Source organism: Electrona antarctica (assembly GCF_951216825.1).
Source record: "Electrona antarctica genome assembly, chromosome: 2".
NCBI lineage: Eukaryota > Metazoa > Chordata > Actinopteri > Myctophiformes > Myctophidae > Electrona > Electrona antarctica.
In genome coordinates, this window is record NC_136807.1 from 43883558 (window position 1) to 43899623 (window position 16066).

The 16066-nt window shown below is 41.0% G+C and overlaps 2 protein-coding genes across 3 annotated transcripts in view; one reads left to right on the forward strand and one right to left on the reverse strand.

Moving 5' to 3' along the window:
• pex14 (peroxisomal biogenesis factor 14) overlaps positions 1 to 6804 on the reverse strand; it is a 74727-nt gene extending 67923 nt beyond the window's left edge. For both annotated transcript variants that reach the window (XR_013788643.1, XM_079490996.1), the window contains exons 1-2: positions 6682 to 6804; positions 3316 to 3372 (exon numbers count right to left, since the gene is read on the reverse strand). Coding sequence is in view for 1 of the 2 variants with exons in the window: in XM_079490996.1 (XP_079347122.1) it covers positions 3316 to 3372; positions 6682 to 6717 (93 nt within the window). In the remaining variant the exon portion in view is untranslated. The remainder of the gene's footprint in view (positions 1 to 3315; positions 3373 to 6681) is intronic.
• Positions 6805 to 7022: 218 nt separating this feature from the next.
• Positions 7023 to 15323, forward strand: dffa (DNA fragmentation factor, alpha polypeptide). The gene is made up of 6 exons (XM_079495998.1): positions 7023 to 7318; positions 8040 to 8198; positions 8648 to 8805; positions 9415 to 9619; positions 10133 to 10260; positions 11677 to 15323. The coding sequence occupies exons 1-6, from the start codon at positions 7225 to 7227 to the stop codon at positions 11902 to 11904; spliced, it is 972 nt and encodes a 323-aa protein (XP_079352124.1). The 5' UTR covers positions 7023 to 7224; the 3' UTR covers positions 11905 to 15323.
• Positions 15324 to 16066: the final 743 nt, after the last annotated feature.

The window sequence follows — 16066 nt, forward strand, 5'->3', positions numbered from 1 at the left end:
CTGTTAAGATGACTGGTGTCCCCAGCCTGACACATCCACGCATCTGAGGCACACGCGCATGCAGGGCCCGCGTGTTTGTGCACATAAATGTTATGCAAACGCATGCCCTCTCTCACACACACACACGCGCGCACACACACACACTCTCGCTCTCTCTCCTCTCGCCAACCCCTGCCAGCAGTCCCTTTCCTCTCATCCAGATAAAATCCTTTCAGACACAAATTTCAATTATTCACCTCATCCAAATAATGCCAAGTGACAAGAATTATCCCTACTGTAATAATCCACTTAACTGGGAAAGAGCAGCTCATCAAAAAGAGAAAGGAGAAATAAAGGGGAAGGAGGTGGGAGAGTGGAGGGGGGACTTGTCAGCCAGTCTGGAATCAGGACCTTCATAACAAGAATTTCTTCCCCTTTTTGAGGAGGCAGTCTTGAAGCGCACTGGGATGATGAAATTGAAGTAAATTGAAAGAAAGCCTCGGAGAATGCTCCCACAATCAATAGCCCCAGGATTAAATTAGCCTTGGCATGAAGGGATGATGGGGGGAGAGTGAGGAGTGAATAGTGCTGAATGACATTGAGACATGCACGTAAGCTGAATAATACACAGTAAAAATCCTCAGTGTTAATGTATCCATTTGTAAATCTGAGCGTGTACAAATGTAACCAAATGCTCACGCAATGTTCCATTTGGTCACATTTGTACACGCTGCCGCTTGTTAAATGAACGCCGAGGAGATTACCGTGCACGGTTCTCTCGGCTTTAACCTGGATGTTGTTATCCACACACAGTGAAGATGACCCACCTGAAAATGTGTCACGTTCTACTGAGCAATAAGACATGCTTGGTTACGATGCTTGTCACCACATAAGACAGTGCATGTACTGTATTATGCACATTTTTCAAAAGGGATTACTGTTAACCAACTGTGTTAACTCATACAATAATCTGGCCTCTTTAAATGCACACTCACTCACATACTACTCTGGGCTACGCAGGGCCATTTAATCTGAACAAAGACTAGTATAAGTCATCTTATACATTGAAAAGACTGGTTCTCCAAAGGCGGGCACTCAATGCCAAAACATATTCAAACAACTTTGGAATCACTGTGACAGAGACAGTTCAAACAGGTCTTTCTACAGTAGTAACAGTACGTGTTATTTATTCTCCAAGACAGGGGACATGAAGTAGCCCTTCATTAGATGGCTGGGAGACGTCAGTGTGGTGCCAAAGTGAATGCCAGATAATTGGAAGCCATATACACTTGATCTTAAAAGGGAACTACAGTACAATCACACATCCAATCAGCCAAGGAAATAGAAAGTAGTTAATCGACAGCATGATTACAAACTTTGAAGTTAAGTAACCTAATAACATAGTATATCGTCGCTGTCGGGTGGAAACCTTGTACGTCCCAAACCATTTACTTTTCAGGACATTCAGGAAAGCGAAACCTGCGTTCCACTGATCCAATGTATTTATTCAGTCACAAGCTGTTGTTAATACTTTTCATTGGTTACATTTTTATAAAACCCCAAAGAAAGTGAAGAAAGACTTAACAACTTTCACTTTCAAAATGTAAAAAAAAAAGTGATCTACAGAAGCAGTAGATATACAAACTTGCGTAACTCAAGTAGATCATTATACATAAATATAAGCATACAAAACATATATACCGGTACAGTTTAACACTAGATACAAGGCTTCTGTCAGACAGCAACGATATACTGCATGCCATTGGTTAACGTTTTGAACAGTTAAACGTTATATATATCTGAGAATACAAATATTTCCGGATAAGGTTATTGACTTTTCTTGTAACCACTGCGCTCTGACTTCAATGGTGCGCTATCCTCTTGGCCGGGGACCAAGGAAATGCTTTGGCAATGTCTCGGGACCCCCGCCCTCCCCCCTCCCGACCCCCAATATAAATGGACTGCTACAATAACCTTAATAATAGAGGCAAAACACCATAAATAAATACTGAAACCAGATATAATCATTAGGGAGGTCTATGCATGTACTATGTGTACCATGTAAACTCTCATTTTATTTTTTATTTTATAATTTGGGGACCCCCCCAAAATAATTTGGCGACCCCCCGAGGGGTCGCGACCCACGGGTTGAGAACCCCTGCTCTAAGGTCAACATCATATAAAAAGGCTATCACACTGACGAAGGCTGGATAGCCGAAACATTTATCAGTATGATGTAAAAAAATATATACCGGTATATAAAAACTATCTTGCCACTGTGTGTGAATAAGGTTACCGGTATTATTAACATTGCATGACAAAGAATTTGTATAACTTTATTTATAGGCATATTTGAGTCTGTCTATAATAAACACATGAGATATCTGTCTAAACACCTGAACGTGGCCAGAGCACTCTGTCTTCTGGTCTGTGGAATGTAAAATAAGAACACTGTTTACCTATAATGTGCCGTTTTCACTGTTGCTACACTAAAATATGTGAAATAAAACCCATAGTCATATTCATAGCTATGTAGCCTACTAGGTATTTTGGCATCAAAAATAGGTATGACATTATTTATCGCACAGCCCCAGAAAGTAAATCAAATAAGTGTTAAATTGAACGGTAATTCAAAAATCACACCCGTGTGAAGTGAGTGGTGCAACTCCGTGTGGGGGTTTCCGGGGGGGGGGGGGGGGGGGGGGGGTTCCAGACCCACAGGAACGCACCCAGGGTGCCGGCCCGGTTCCGGCGAGCCGCCCCGCGTCCGAAACGGTAGAGAAATTACAGAGTTACCATGTGGGGGTCCCCAGGGGTGTGGGGGGGAGCTCCAGGAACGCGCCCAGGGGGCCGGGCCGGTTCCGGCGAGCCGCCCCGCGTCCGAAATGGTTGAGAAATGACAGAGTTACCGTGCGGCGGTCCCTCTACTGTACTGTACTGTCACTGTACTGGCACACCCGAAAGCATACAGTTAATATGTGCGTGTGTGTTTATGTGTGCATTAGGTTGCGCACAGGTGGTGAAAAACAACCATGCTGTTTTCGTGCTCATACCCAGCCAGCCAGCTACCCACCCAGCCAGCCACACACATAGCTCCTTAAGGGAGTGGTTGCACCACTCAAAAAAATGTACCTATCATTTTATAATGGACGATTTACTTTCCGGGCAAGTGGACATGACCTTTGGGCAAGTAGAACATGACAAGTGCCTCTGAGCCCTTAGTGTCAACCCCATGTACAATAATGATTCTGTAAGTCAGAACTGTATAGCCTGATCAATGACGTCTACAGCTAGCTAACCATGCAGGCTTGGTTCATTTAGCAGGTGAAGCCTTACCAGTGCGTCTCTGGGGGGAGCCACTGTGTCATTTCCAGATGGAATTAGAAGGCCAGGCTGAGGAGACAAACAAACAACTGCATGAGATCGCCATCTACTGGAGCCATGGAGGATGTGCTGGTCCATTATTAGAGCAGAGCAGTACAGTATGTGAATTACATCCTGTAAATCAATACATAGCACAACAAATCAAAAAACAGGGTGTTTTTTTATTCCCCATCTAGATTTAAGGGATATTAATGCTAATAAAGATTATGTACACTTGTACAGTATATCTTTCTTCTTCCATTTAATCTAACTAATACGATACTCAGTTGCACTACATGTCCAGTAGCATGGAGGCACAGAAACATTTCTATTAGTGTGGCAGCCAAAATAATTATTTGAACAGAGTGGAAGACCCCTATTGTACCTTGTTTTACCAGATGGATGAACACAATTGTGTCCCTGATACACCTGGAGAGGCTGCGTTGCAACGGGCAGGACAGTCTAGCAACATATGAATATATAGCTCCTTCTCAAAAGATTTGGTCTCGTAAAATATACTAATATTTTGAGATAGGACTTTTAGATTTTCATGAGCTTTATGCCATAATCATCAAGATTCAAACAAAAAAGGTTTTAAATATTTCACTTTATGCACAATGAATCTAGAATATATGAATGTTTCACATTTTGAATTATATTACGGAGGAAATGAACTTTTCCATAATATTCAAGTTTTTGAGAAGGAGCTGTATATGGGGCACTATTATGGGTCATCTCGACTCCTCTGTGTAACTGCTGTGCTCTCTACGCTCTTTTTGTTAATGTTTCGAAACTGTTGTATTATTTATTCCTTATACCTCATTACAATAGGTCTGTTACTCGTTCATTATGCATTATAGTCTGGTGTCTGTGTTATGTCTAAAAAAAAATCAATAAAAACTATTTACTGATTCGTTTGTATTGCTGCCGACCACAGATCGCAGTTAACTATGAAATTGTGCATTTCCCGTCAGTCACACCCCATATATGGTCATGCCTCATGACATCACGTGATGTCATCAATATTAAGCCCATATATGGAGATCCCTGATGTCATCAATATTGGCCAACAACTCTACATCTCACCTCAAACCTCAAACCCTTAGATCTCCATATATGGAGCTGACCTGTTGTGACATTCCATATGTTGATCCTTCCCCATCCATCCCTTTTGACTGATACCTGTCCATTCAAACTCTAGACGGGCCGGTAACAGGTACGGTCGCCCCTTTTCCATCTCACCCCACTACTCTACCTAGCTGTAAATAACAAACATAATTCATGTTGGTGTAATATTATATAAAAGGTATTATTAAGTTATCATTGTTAAGTTCACTCTGTATATCCACAGGCATAATAGCATGATGATGCCATTACAAAACATGGGCTACATGGAAGAAATGTGTTTAATAAAACGAAATGAACTGCTAGGTCCTACATTAACTTAATTAAGCAGTCACTGTCTCTGTCTCATGTTATTCTTTCTTAATTTTACAGAGTATAGAGATCGACTACTATAGAATCAAATAAATCTGTATACAAGATAATTTCAGATTTCAGAGAGGGAGGGAAATACCAAATTAACTGTTAACTACATTAACACATTTCGCTGGGGTGAGTTGGTAAGGGGCAAGTCGTCTGGTATTCGACGGGCCTGCCCCAAAGTTATTAGTGCAGCCGCATCCGGCAGCCGGCAAAAACTAGAGTTCTCAACAGGCCCGAAAATTAAGGCCCGGCCCTACCTGGGCCCTCATCAAATCCTGTACACTCAAGACACTGGGGCGCTGCCACCCTTAGATCTCCATACAGTATATGGAGCTGCTGACCTGTTCCGACATTCCATATATTGATCTGACCTCATCAAACCCTGTACACTCAAGACGCGCTCCATATATGGCCAGTACAGAATTCATTCCATATGTTTATCTGACCCCTCATGCCAAAGCGCCAACGATCGCTCAGCAGTCTGCTGTCACCCAGGCGGATGCGTGCACACGACCTTGCCCTTTAGGGTGAGGTCATATTACTGGTAATAATGAGATGAGATATAAATGCACCATTTATTAAAAAACAATGATTCAAAGACAGGACTACATTTCTTTCAAGTAAGGCCCTTCCCTCAGGGGAGAATATTGTCAAACCAGACATTAGCAAGCATAGTCTGTCACTTTGCTCAACATGTACTGTGAGGAACATAACTAATATTTTTGAATGTTCAAATTCAAGATTGGTCACTGAATTATGCAAATGTCCATAATGCACACTACAGTAAAACACTAGAGGGTGAACAGCTAATAAATATGACAATGGAGGCCAGGGGCCAAACAAACCGATGCTCCAATGTAGGCTGAAAGCATTCTCATTTTCTCATGCACTGGTTGATGAGTTATAAATATTGATTTTCTTACTGGTAATCTGACAGTGGAATGTCATGCATTGCAGTTATATTAAACACAACACACATACCACAATCTGCCACTCATCTGGAGTTCAGGCCCACTAGATTCAATGCACCTGGCCTTGTAACCTTTTTTTCAGTGTTTTTAACAGGTGGCCCAATTCTGAACAGTGACAACCAGATCGCACCACTGAGCTAACAACATATTATTAATCTATTATTAATGTAGCATCCAAACATTGGCTAGAAGAGAAGGTGTACATAGAACTTTGTGTCAGTTGACAGTTAAAAAAACAAAACAGGTCTACTCTGGGCAGTGCACGGTCGTTGGCAATTCATTGTATTATTCCAGAATGCTATTAAGTATAATGCATAAAAATGGTCTTTGTACCATGGTCTGCTAAGAGGATTTAAACCCCAAGAAAGCCCATATAGCTTGTTTCCATTCATTGTATTCAATTCATCGGGGGGGAAAGTGATAATTCATCCATTTGAAACTCGATCTGACAAAAGTGACAGAGTTAAATTATCAACACTCAACATTTCAAGAGACTGCAGGCTGGCAGGAGTGACTGGAGTTCTGGGAAGCTAACTCCGACCTTTACTCCCGAGTGATATTAGCCGCATAACGTTACAGCATGGGAATTATATCACTGTGAAGGTTACTTTTATAGTAGCTGATAAGTTCACCAATGATGTTGCGTCCCCTACTGCTGCACCTCCACCTGTCAACACCACCACACTGGCAACTTTTTATGTGCTTAAATTGCTAGCTTGCTAAACTTAGCTAAACAAGCTAACCTGTGTATTAGCTCTAGCACATATCAACATATTACAAACTCGGTCGATCGCTAGAATCAGGCAATCGCTTCGAGTAGACAACTTGTCCTTTTCGTGGGTGTGTGAAATGAAATGTCAAACAAGGGAAAAATGTAGTAGACCTTTGTCGGTGGCTCAGGTTGATCAGTGGATGCCATCTTGCGAGTTCCTGACTATGGCTGCTCCAGATCTATTGCTTTTCCTGACTGAACTGAAGTAACGGCAAAACAAACAACATGTAGGACAGTCAGACAGGTGAATTGTTTATTTGCCGAAAAAGTCTTTCAGTAAATAGAAGAATGCTCAAATAGAAAATCACTGCATTTGCGTCTATACAAGTGCTTTTTAAACTCTTCGAGTTCGTTTAAGGCACAGCAAATGGACAAGTAAAAATCATAATAATTGTGTAACTTTGTGTAGGTTGTCACAAAATCCCAAGGCAGATAGATATACATATACGCCTTCCGCGTAATCGTTTTAAGTTGGCTAACTGACGTACCAGGACAGACTACATTTCCCATGATTCCATAGACCAGTCGACGCTTCCGCATTCGAATTTGTAAAAGCTGTAGTGTAGAACCAGTGTAGAACCAGTGTAGAACATAGATATTGGTGTAGAAGTCTTGATTTTTATCTTTAGCTTCTTGTCTGTCTACCTACGTAGGATGACAGAAATTAAACCTTGTAAAGTGTGTAATTTCACACGACAAAAATCCTATGGATTGGTTGTGCCCTCTTTGGATCAGATGAGGATAAAGGGTGAGTTTGTTTTTAGGAAGGCTAACGTTAATGTTGGATGAAGAGATTCGGGGTGAGGACTGGACTGGAGATTTTAAACTGTTCGCTTTATATGTGCACGAAACAGACGTCAGTTTTCATTGGCTTCTACATATACAGTTTAACAGTTGTATGCTTATAACGAAGTTAAATTTAAGCTAGTTTATAGAACTATCTTTTTGATTATTTATTGCTCTTTATCAAATTCTCAATCCACCATATGTATAGCATATGCTGCTGTACAATTTACCAATTTAAAATGTATAGCTATGATGTTAACTTACGGTACTTATTAAAATAAGTGTCTTCTATTCTATTGCATGCTACATTTCCGTGTTCAAACTTGTCAAACTCATACACATGCATGAAAGACCTCCCACCTGTCCTGTTCATACCTAGAATGCTACTCACCAGGCGTGGCCCATACAAGACCTTTCATGAATGATGAAGCCTGTGGGCCTGTCCTGAAGCCATCATCCATTACCTAAAATCGTTTAGACTCAGCAATTCTTGAGAACCATGGCGACTAAAATTAGTCTCTTTTTCTGTAGTGTAAATAATTACTCATTGGGCTATAAATGTGGCAAATATACATGGACTCATTGGACTGAGATTAAATAAATTCACCAAACTGTGCTATACAATTTACCCTAATGTAAAGTTATTTTTTGGTGTATTACTATTATCAATGTTCTTCCCACAGGATGTGAGTTCCTTGGTTTCAGCCCTGATGCCCCTGTTACAGTTGTCCTAGAAGATGATGGAACAATAGTGGAGGATGAGGGCTACTTTTTGTGTTTACCCAGAAACACAAAATTCATGCTCTTGCAAGAACAAGAGTCATGGTCACCCGTTCGCAGAAGTAAGAATGCTCATGATTGTAAAGATAACGAAGACTCTCACTTCCAGTCATGTTGTTGGATCCGAGTAGTTGCTCATTGGATATTTAGTCCCCATATATGGGGATATCCAACTAGGACATTGGGCTATATGACATATGACATGTCTAGTATGACAATCCCTATATTTGGCCCGATCCGACCTAGTGCTGATATCAGATAGATGTGGTAGAATCATATATTATGGATAGATCTAACTGGCTTAGTTATCGTGACAAGCATAGTCAGAGCATAGTCTTCAGGGAGAAGGCAGAAGTCGAAGCATCCTGGTTTAAGTTCTAACTGGATACCACTAAGTAATCAGCAATAGAGCCTTGAGCTATTTTATATGGTTATGTGTGACCAATCAGACCATTTCCCAACCAATATTTCTATATGCAGTGTTCTTTAAAATCGTATCCTTCCATTGTAGTCGATGGTGGTACTGCCTGGATGGCCAGAGATTCTATGATTTTGGAGACTGACGATGTGGACGGCGTTTCCAGCGAACCAGAGCATTGGCAGATACTGGCCCAGCAGCTGAAAGAGAACCTCTCCAGTATCATCCTTATGTCAGAGGCAGACTTACAGGTATCTGATTCAGTGGTATAACGACCATATTCAGACAACAGTTAGGTTAGATCATTTACAGCTGTTCAACATTTATTTATTTATTTATTTATTTGACAGGGACAATGCTCATTAATCAACATTTCAGTTTTCACTTCCATGTAAATGTGCCAGAGTTAGCCATAAGCTAATTTACATCTGTAGTCCCTGAGCAGGCTCTTAAAATGGTAGTAAAACTAAACATACAAATGACACATACACATACAGTACAATGCAATACAATACAGATGAAAGAAAGAGTGTATAGTGTATGCGTTGATGCCATGTGTGCACATGTGCCAGCACCCAACACTATGTCCATACAAAAACACAATACAATACAGATAAAAGAAAGACAGAGTGTGTAGTGTGCCAGCACACAACACCATGCGTTGATGCCATGTGTGATGCAATTACGTTACAGGAGCATACCAAGCTTCCAAGGCAACCGTTCTACCTCTTGAGAATTATGGCATTGGTTTAGCAATATATTGTGTCATACTTGTAAGTTGTAACTTGTATTTATTTTACCCAAGATGAAATCAAACCATGATGCATGTCTGTATCACTTGTGTCTCCTTGCTGTTCCAGATCTTGGTGGACAGATCTGTCCCTGAGCTGGCCTCTGAATTGGGCTTCCAGCCGAAGAAGGTCCAGATGCTTCAGGAGACCCTCCTGAGGGTATTGGACAACAAAGAGGAGGAAAGACAGTCCAAGGAGCTGCTCGAGCTCTACCTCAGGGCTGTAGAGAGAAAAGATGGAGAACAGACAGAGCCCAGCCAGCCCAGGCAGGATGGTAATAACTCTGTTAGTTGCTTATTTTTTTTAGTAACAAGAGCGTCTGTTTTAAAGGTGCTAGACCACTGGTAGATGGATTGCTGAGGTGAAGCACCACTCCTACTATCAGCTCCCAGTTCTTGCATCATGTCTAGTTACCCAAGCCATGTTTCTCATATGCTGAGTTGGCAGTGCCCAGGATCAAAACCAGAACCATGTGATTCAGTGGTGAGCACTATACCAACTGAGCTAGGCAGATACACTTCTGAGCATAGATTCAATCTTTTATTACAAAGTAGAAACTCTCTTCTTGTCAGCTTTGTGGGCCTGTAATCAGGCACACCATTGATAAATACTTGTTGAAAAACATGATTACCTAATACCTTTTACTTCCTTCATTTAAGGTGTTCTATGGAATTTTGCCATTGTGAAAGTAGAGCTCTGCCACTAGGTGGAGCCGTTGTTTCAAATGACACCGACTTAAGATAGAAATAACAAATGAAACTGGGAAATAACATTTTCGTCCATACAGTGGTTGGTGACATGGATGTTCCAGACGGGACAGAGGTGGACTCGGTGTCTGGATTCATGACTAGAACACTGATGGTGCTCAAGGGTAAAACAAGCCCAGAAACCAGACTCTCATCCGAGGAGCTGCAGGTACAGTAGTTCACGATAGACTGTCGCACTCACTGAATTATATGACAGTGTTTTGCACATTCTGGCTCAAACATATCATCATAACATCTATGTACAAAATGTGCCAGATTTTCTTGTTTTATTTTGTCACTTTGATATTATAATTGCACTCGCCAGTGAGGGCATGTCGATATAACCCGGGGACTGTGTGCCACTGTGTACTCTAGCTCTCTCCGTAGTCTGCAGTCTGGTTCAAGAGGGGGGAAATTAACATACTGCGACATGGTCAAGCTGTTGACTTTGTTAGTAAATAGCTAAACAGAATGCACATTGATTTTTTTTGCCCTGTAGTACCCCATTAAATCGACAACAAGCTATTACTACATAAGTAGTGAAATCATTTTCATTGTGTGATCTAAGGACAACTACTGTGGCTAATTGTGGAAACAGTCCAATACATGGCATATTTTCTTGGGTTTTTATATGGGGCAGTGGTCATTATTTTAGGTACTATTCATTTCCCGTTTCTTTATTAAAACAAATCTAAAAACAATAACATCTGTCCTTTTAAGTGGGAAATAAAATGTAGTTATTTACTTACTGTGTAGTTCATATACATTTCAGGCAATTCATAAAGTAGCTATAAGAAATATGTCAAAAGATGTGTCACAGAGACGAGCGTTTTACCATTGCTGGCTGTCTGAATACCAAAAAAAAAGAAATTCAAATTTTGAAAATACTGAAAAAATATTTCTTATAGCAGCTTTAAGGATTACAGGGATATTCTAAAGGCTCAACCCTATGAACTCTAGCCTTGGCCAGCCTCATAGCGGGGATTCACTGAAGATTCTAAGAATCTTCAGTGAATCCCCGCTATGAGACTGGCCAAGCCAGGCTATATGAACTCCCCATTGCAATTAGAACTGCAGATCACACCCAATCCTCTGCTGTAGTCTGAAGACTCACCTCTTCAGACTCCATTAGCCCGTAGCACTTGTGTAGCACTTGCCCTAGCCTCGACAACCTTGCAGGCTTATTCATAGGCTAAAAATGTAATTTAGATGGCATGTTAGGTCAAATGCTAGGTCATTATTTACCTGGCGTCCTAGAGTGAAACAATGTACAGAATATTGATTATCTTTGGATATTCTACTGTTAGACTGATGATAGGTTCTTGGTTTACTTATGATCCTAGAATGACTATTTCAATGCTTTTGATGTCTTACTTTGTGTTGTCTTTACTTACTGTAAATCGCTCTGGATTAAGAGCGTCTGCTAAATGCTTAAATTTAAAATTGTTAAACTGGAATTGAAACGTTGATATGCAATAGTGGAGGTGGAAGTGTGGAGATTGCGGACTCCTATCTGTTGCTGGACCACTTACCTTACCCACATTCCAGGTGTTCAGTATTAAGACTCTGTCCTGTCCATGTCCAGATGGTGGTTGCCAAGGGGCCTGCGGTCATGGCACAGGTGCTGGGCTGGAACGCAGAGAGGACATCAGGGCTGCTCCAGGCCTGTGACGCCGAGCTGACCAGAAGGCTCCAGCAGGTTCAGGTTATGAACTCTCTTAACAGCCAAACACAGCTGGCCAGCGGCCAGCAGCAGCCAGAAGAAGAGAGCGCAGAGGATAGCCATAACACATCAGCCAAAGACGACGAGTAGGACAAGCCTTCATGTGAGCAGAGACTGATAAGTGTACATTGACGACCTGCAAATAAATGGGCTTTACACTATATGTTTTTAGGAATAATGTCCATAATGCGGGAATGTACGAATGCTGATGAAGCACAGTACCAAATAGTGCCACTTGCCTACGCAAACCACTTGCATTCTATCATCTCACTAAGGTGCAGAATAGCACAAGTGTGATTTGCGATTTTGCATAAGTCAAGTATGTTGGACTGAACCACTTACTGTATGTGTCTTTACAGTATGTTAATGAAAATGTGTTGCTGTGAAAAATGTCCTTAAAGATCCTTTGCAAACTCAAGGTCATGATAGTTACTCACAGATAGGTCAAGCCAGTATGTTGCCACAATTTCTTAAAGGGCCACTTCAACCCTTTTGCAACCAGATCTTATTTTAATGATGACAAACACTTTCCTAGGGGTTTTATGTCGGTAATTTGTGTTTTTAGATATTTCAGTATTTCAAAGTGTCCATGGACTCCATGATGTTATGGACACTGGGCTCACTTCCAGGAAGTAAGTGAGCCCACTGTCCATGACATCATGGAGCCCATGGACACTTTGAAATACTAATACTATCTAAAAACACATATTACCCACATTAAAAACACCAGGAAAGTGTTTCTTGTCTCCAAAACCTCATTAAAATAAGATCTGGTTGCAAAAGGGGTGAAGTGGCCCTTTAAGAACTAGGTCGCTAAAAAGATTAGGACTGTTTTAGGTCAAAATGTGTATATATATTTTTAATTCGATTGAATGCAGCACACAGTTCAATGACAGCACAATCAGCAACTTCTAGCTAATGAATACAATTGTTTTGGTCCTGTTGCTGTTCTATTTTAGATTTGAAGCCAGCTAAGTGCTCTTTTAATTAAGTAAAAGGCCAAAGCCCTCAATTCATCAACCTTTCAGCTGCTAAGCAATGAGATTCATTTGATCTGGTTACTGTCTTGAATATAGCACCAAAGTAAGTTAACTAAGATAACTTAACTTTGCTGCTAGATCTTACACTTCGATCTTAATTCAAACTAACCTCTTTACTCTTAGATTTATATTGGGATTATATTTAGAATTAGATTTTAGGATAAAATGTCAAATAGTCTGTAAAAAAAAAAAACACTGGAACGATGGTGGATGCCCCAAATAAATACCATTCCATCAATCCCCCAGCGTGAGCGCCAGTGTGGATGTGATTATCCACAATTTCTCCTCAGTGGCTGGAGCAATTGATCTGAATTTGCACACGGGCATATGCACAAAATAACGACAGCCGTTTATCACTTTCCCAAAATGTAAGCTGTTAGCGTTTTTATGTCGACGCCAGAGATTTGGAGTTTGGGCCATGGGACCTATCGTCGCCATTGCCACACAGAACACTAGCCTACAAATCTTATAAAGGACTTTCCTTTATACTGCGTTTTATGAGCAGGAGGGCGCTTTTTGGATATCGTCTTCATAACGCTAGCATGCAGATTCCCAAGTGCAATGTTCTAATCCAGGTGTTGTGAGACTGGCGGGCCTGCCCGCGGCCGGTCGTTGGAACTATTCATGAGCGGGAGCGCGCTTTGGAGAATGGATATAATTTATATAGCACTAGCACACAGAATCACATGATGTGCAATGTTCTAATCCAGGTTGTGTTATTAGCACACATGCTTGCCTTAGCTCAAACAGCTAAAGCCCTAACTATACCAGAGGGTCGCCATACAACTACTTGCAAGCATAATTCTCAATGGCAGTTGCATTGGTGTGGTTTGGGCCTTAAACATCAACTTCTCACGTGTGTGTTCGCTGTGGGTCCGATGGGTCACGCACGCGCATCATACCCTGTATGACCCTATGGGCTGTATTTTGCGTGTCTTAAGTACCAGGTCTTATTACTTAACCTAAGACCTGGAGGCGTGGTCAATGCTCTTTGGCCACTCAGAATAGCCAAATGGCATTGATCACGCCTCCAGGTCTTAAGTTAAGTAATAAGACCTGGTACTTAAGACACGCAAAATACAGCCCAAAGTGTGCATATCCCTGAGTATGGATTTAGACTATAGTTCATTATTGCTTTAGCCTTTTAGTGGAAACCCAGATACATGGCCATGGGACAGAGATTCTGTGAATTAATAGGCTATAGATATCTCAACATTTTCAACTGCAGAAGGAATAAATCTTCTAAATAGACTGACCTCCAAGTACTTTGGCAACAGATAGTTATTATATGGTACTTAATTGTGCAACTCTACATCTAGGCTTCTGAATAGTGACTAGTCCCCCCAGTTCAGTGTTTGTGCCAAACTGGATGTTGGCAGAGCACTACAGTGAAACGGAGTGGAAGGAAGGCCACAGGCAACATAAGACTGACAATGTGTTTGTAATACACTGATAAGCCAGCACTTGTCAAACTTGACAAGTGTAGCTTGGATGAGGCACTTGACTACACTCTTTTGACTATATGGTTTTTACAATTAAGGTTGGTGAGGGGTGCGTTAACACGACCGGATTAAGGTTGGTGAGGGGTGCGTTAAAACGACCGGATTAAGGTTCGTGAGGGGTACGTTAAGGGTTGGGAGAGGGTTAGGTTTACTGTAGGTGTGCTGCCCCGTGGGAGGTGAGGGTTTGAGATAGGTTGTAGGACTAATGACTGGTCTAACCAATGACAACACATTTTCAACAAATTCAATAAACATTGATTTAACCTTTTTTTGTCTTGTTCTTACACCCTTTAGTTTTTTCTTTTTTTTAAAACTTTAGGCAGAATCCCTTCTCAGGGTATTTGATACAGAAACCATCCAAACCCTTCCAACGCCAATGCCACGCTTATCTAGTACAAATGAATAAGGAATATGGCTCATGATAAATCCCAGCCTTCGTCTGTGTGAGTTGTGATGTAAGACTGTACATGGGCTGTCTGTCCATGTGACATAAAGGGACTTGCACTGTAGCCATTGCCACCTCTGACATCACCCATGAACAATTGCAATTGGAACCTCACACGAGATAGAGCATGATAGTTGCTTTTTGATTATTTCCCCCCCCCCCTTCTTCCAAGAAAATTATCCTTTTGTGTCTGTGAGATTGAGATGTCACCACAGCCATGTAACTTTACTTTGAATTAGGTCCAATGCATGAACCACTGAATAGTATCAGACATGCAAAGCCACTGATGTTATTTTCATGTTCACATGACACTATACTGAACCTACTATGAATTCAATTAAAGTCTGCCCCCACCCCTTCATGTGTATTCATCATTGTGTATGTGTACGTGTTCTTGAATTGTTTCCATGGGAAGTTGTATAATCTTGTGTATATTAAGTATTTTTCTATATTTCCATTTCACTTTATACACGTTAACTGGAGAAGAATGGACATGTTTTTACAAGCGGCAATAAACTGGTCGCATGCTACCCACGTCTACTGTAGTCTGTTTATTTGTCCGTCTGAGTGACGCATAACATGGTTTCTAATGAGGGGAAGCTGGAGGATGCTTTCATGTGCTGAAGATGTTTCTAGGCAATAGATGGCACAACTTTTATTTTCACTTACACCGTAATGATCATGTGCCACTTGTGTGTCTGGGAGCTCATTCTCTGTGTAGAAGGGAAGGAAGTATCTTAAAAGGAGCCTCTTGTTGAGTTGCTTCCTGCCACTGGAAAATACACCATTAATACACCTGTGAGATGTCCGATACCATGAGCTGCCTGTACAGCAAGCATTATTATCGGACGTTGCCTCTCGATATTATATCTTTTAATAGATCATTGGTAACACTTGTCCTCCTGTCGGCTGTACAAATTATGAAACACCATAGCTTTCAATATTCTTTATAAAATAGCAAAATGATCCGTTCTACAAGCTCACAATATGTGGTTGTGAGCTTGTGGATGATGATCTGCAAAATCTTTGCCTACTCCTTTAAATGTTTAGACTTCTTCTGTCAGCCTATAATAAGATGTAAAAGTAAGGATGTTTTCACGTCTGTTTGGCACTATAGTCTGGCAGCCAACAGGCTCCTTTTGTTTACCATTACAAACTTTCCTTATGCTTTAAGTAGCATATGAAATGTCAAACTCTTTTCTTTTCGCAGATAAGTACTGTCAAACTAGGGGTTTTTGATTATTCCGAATCCATTCCAAGCATTA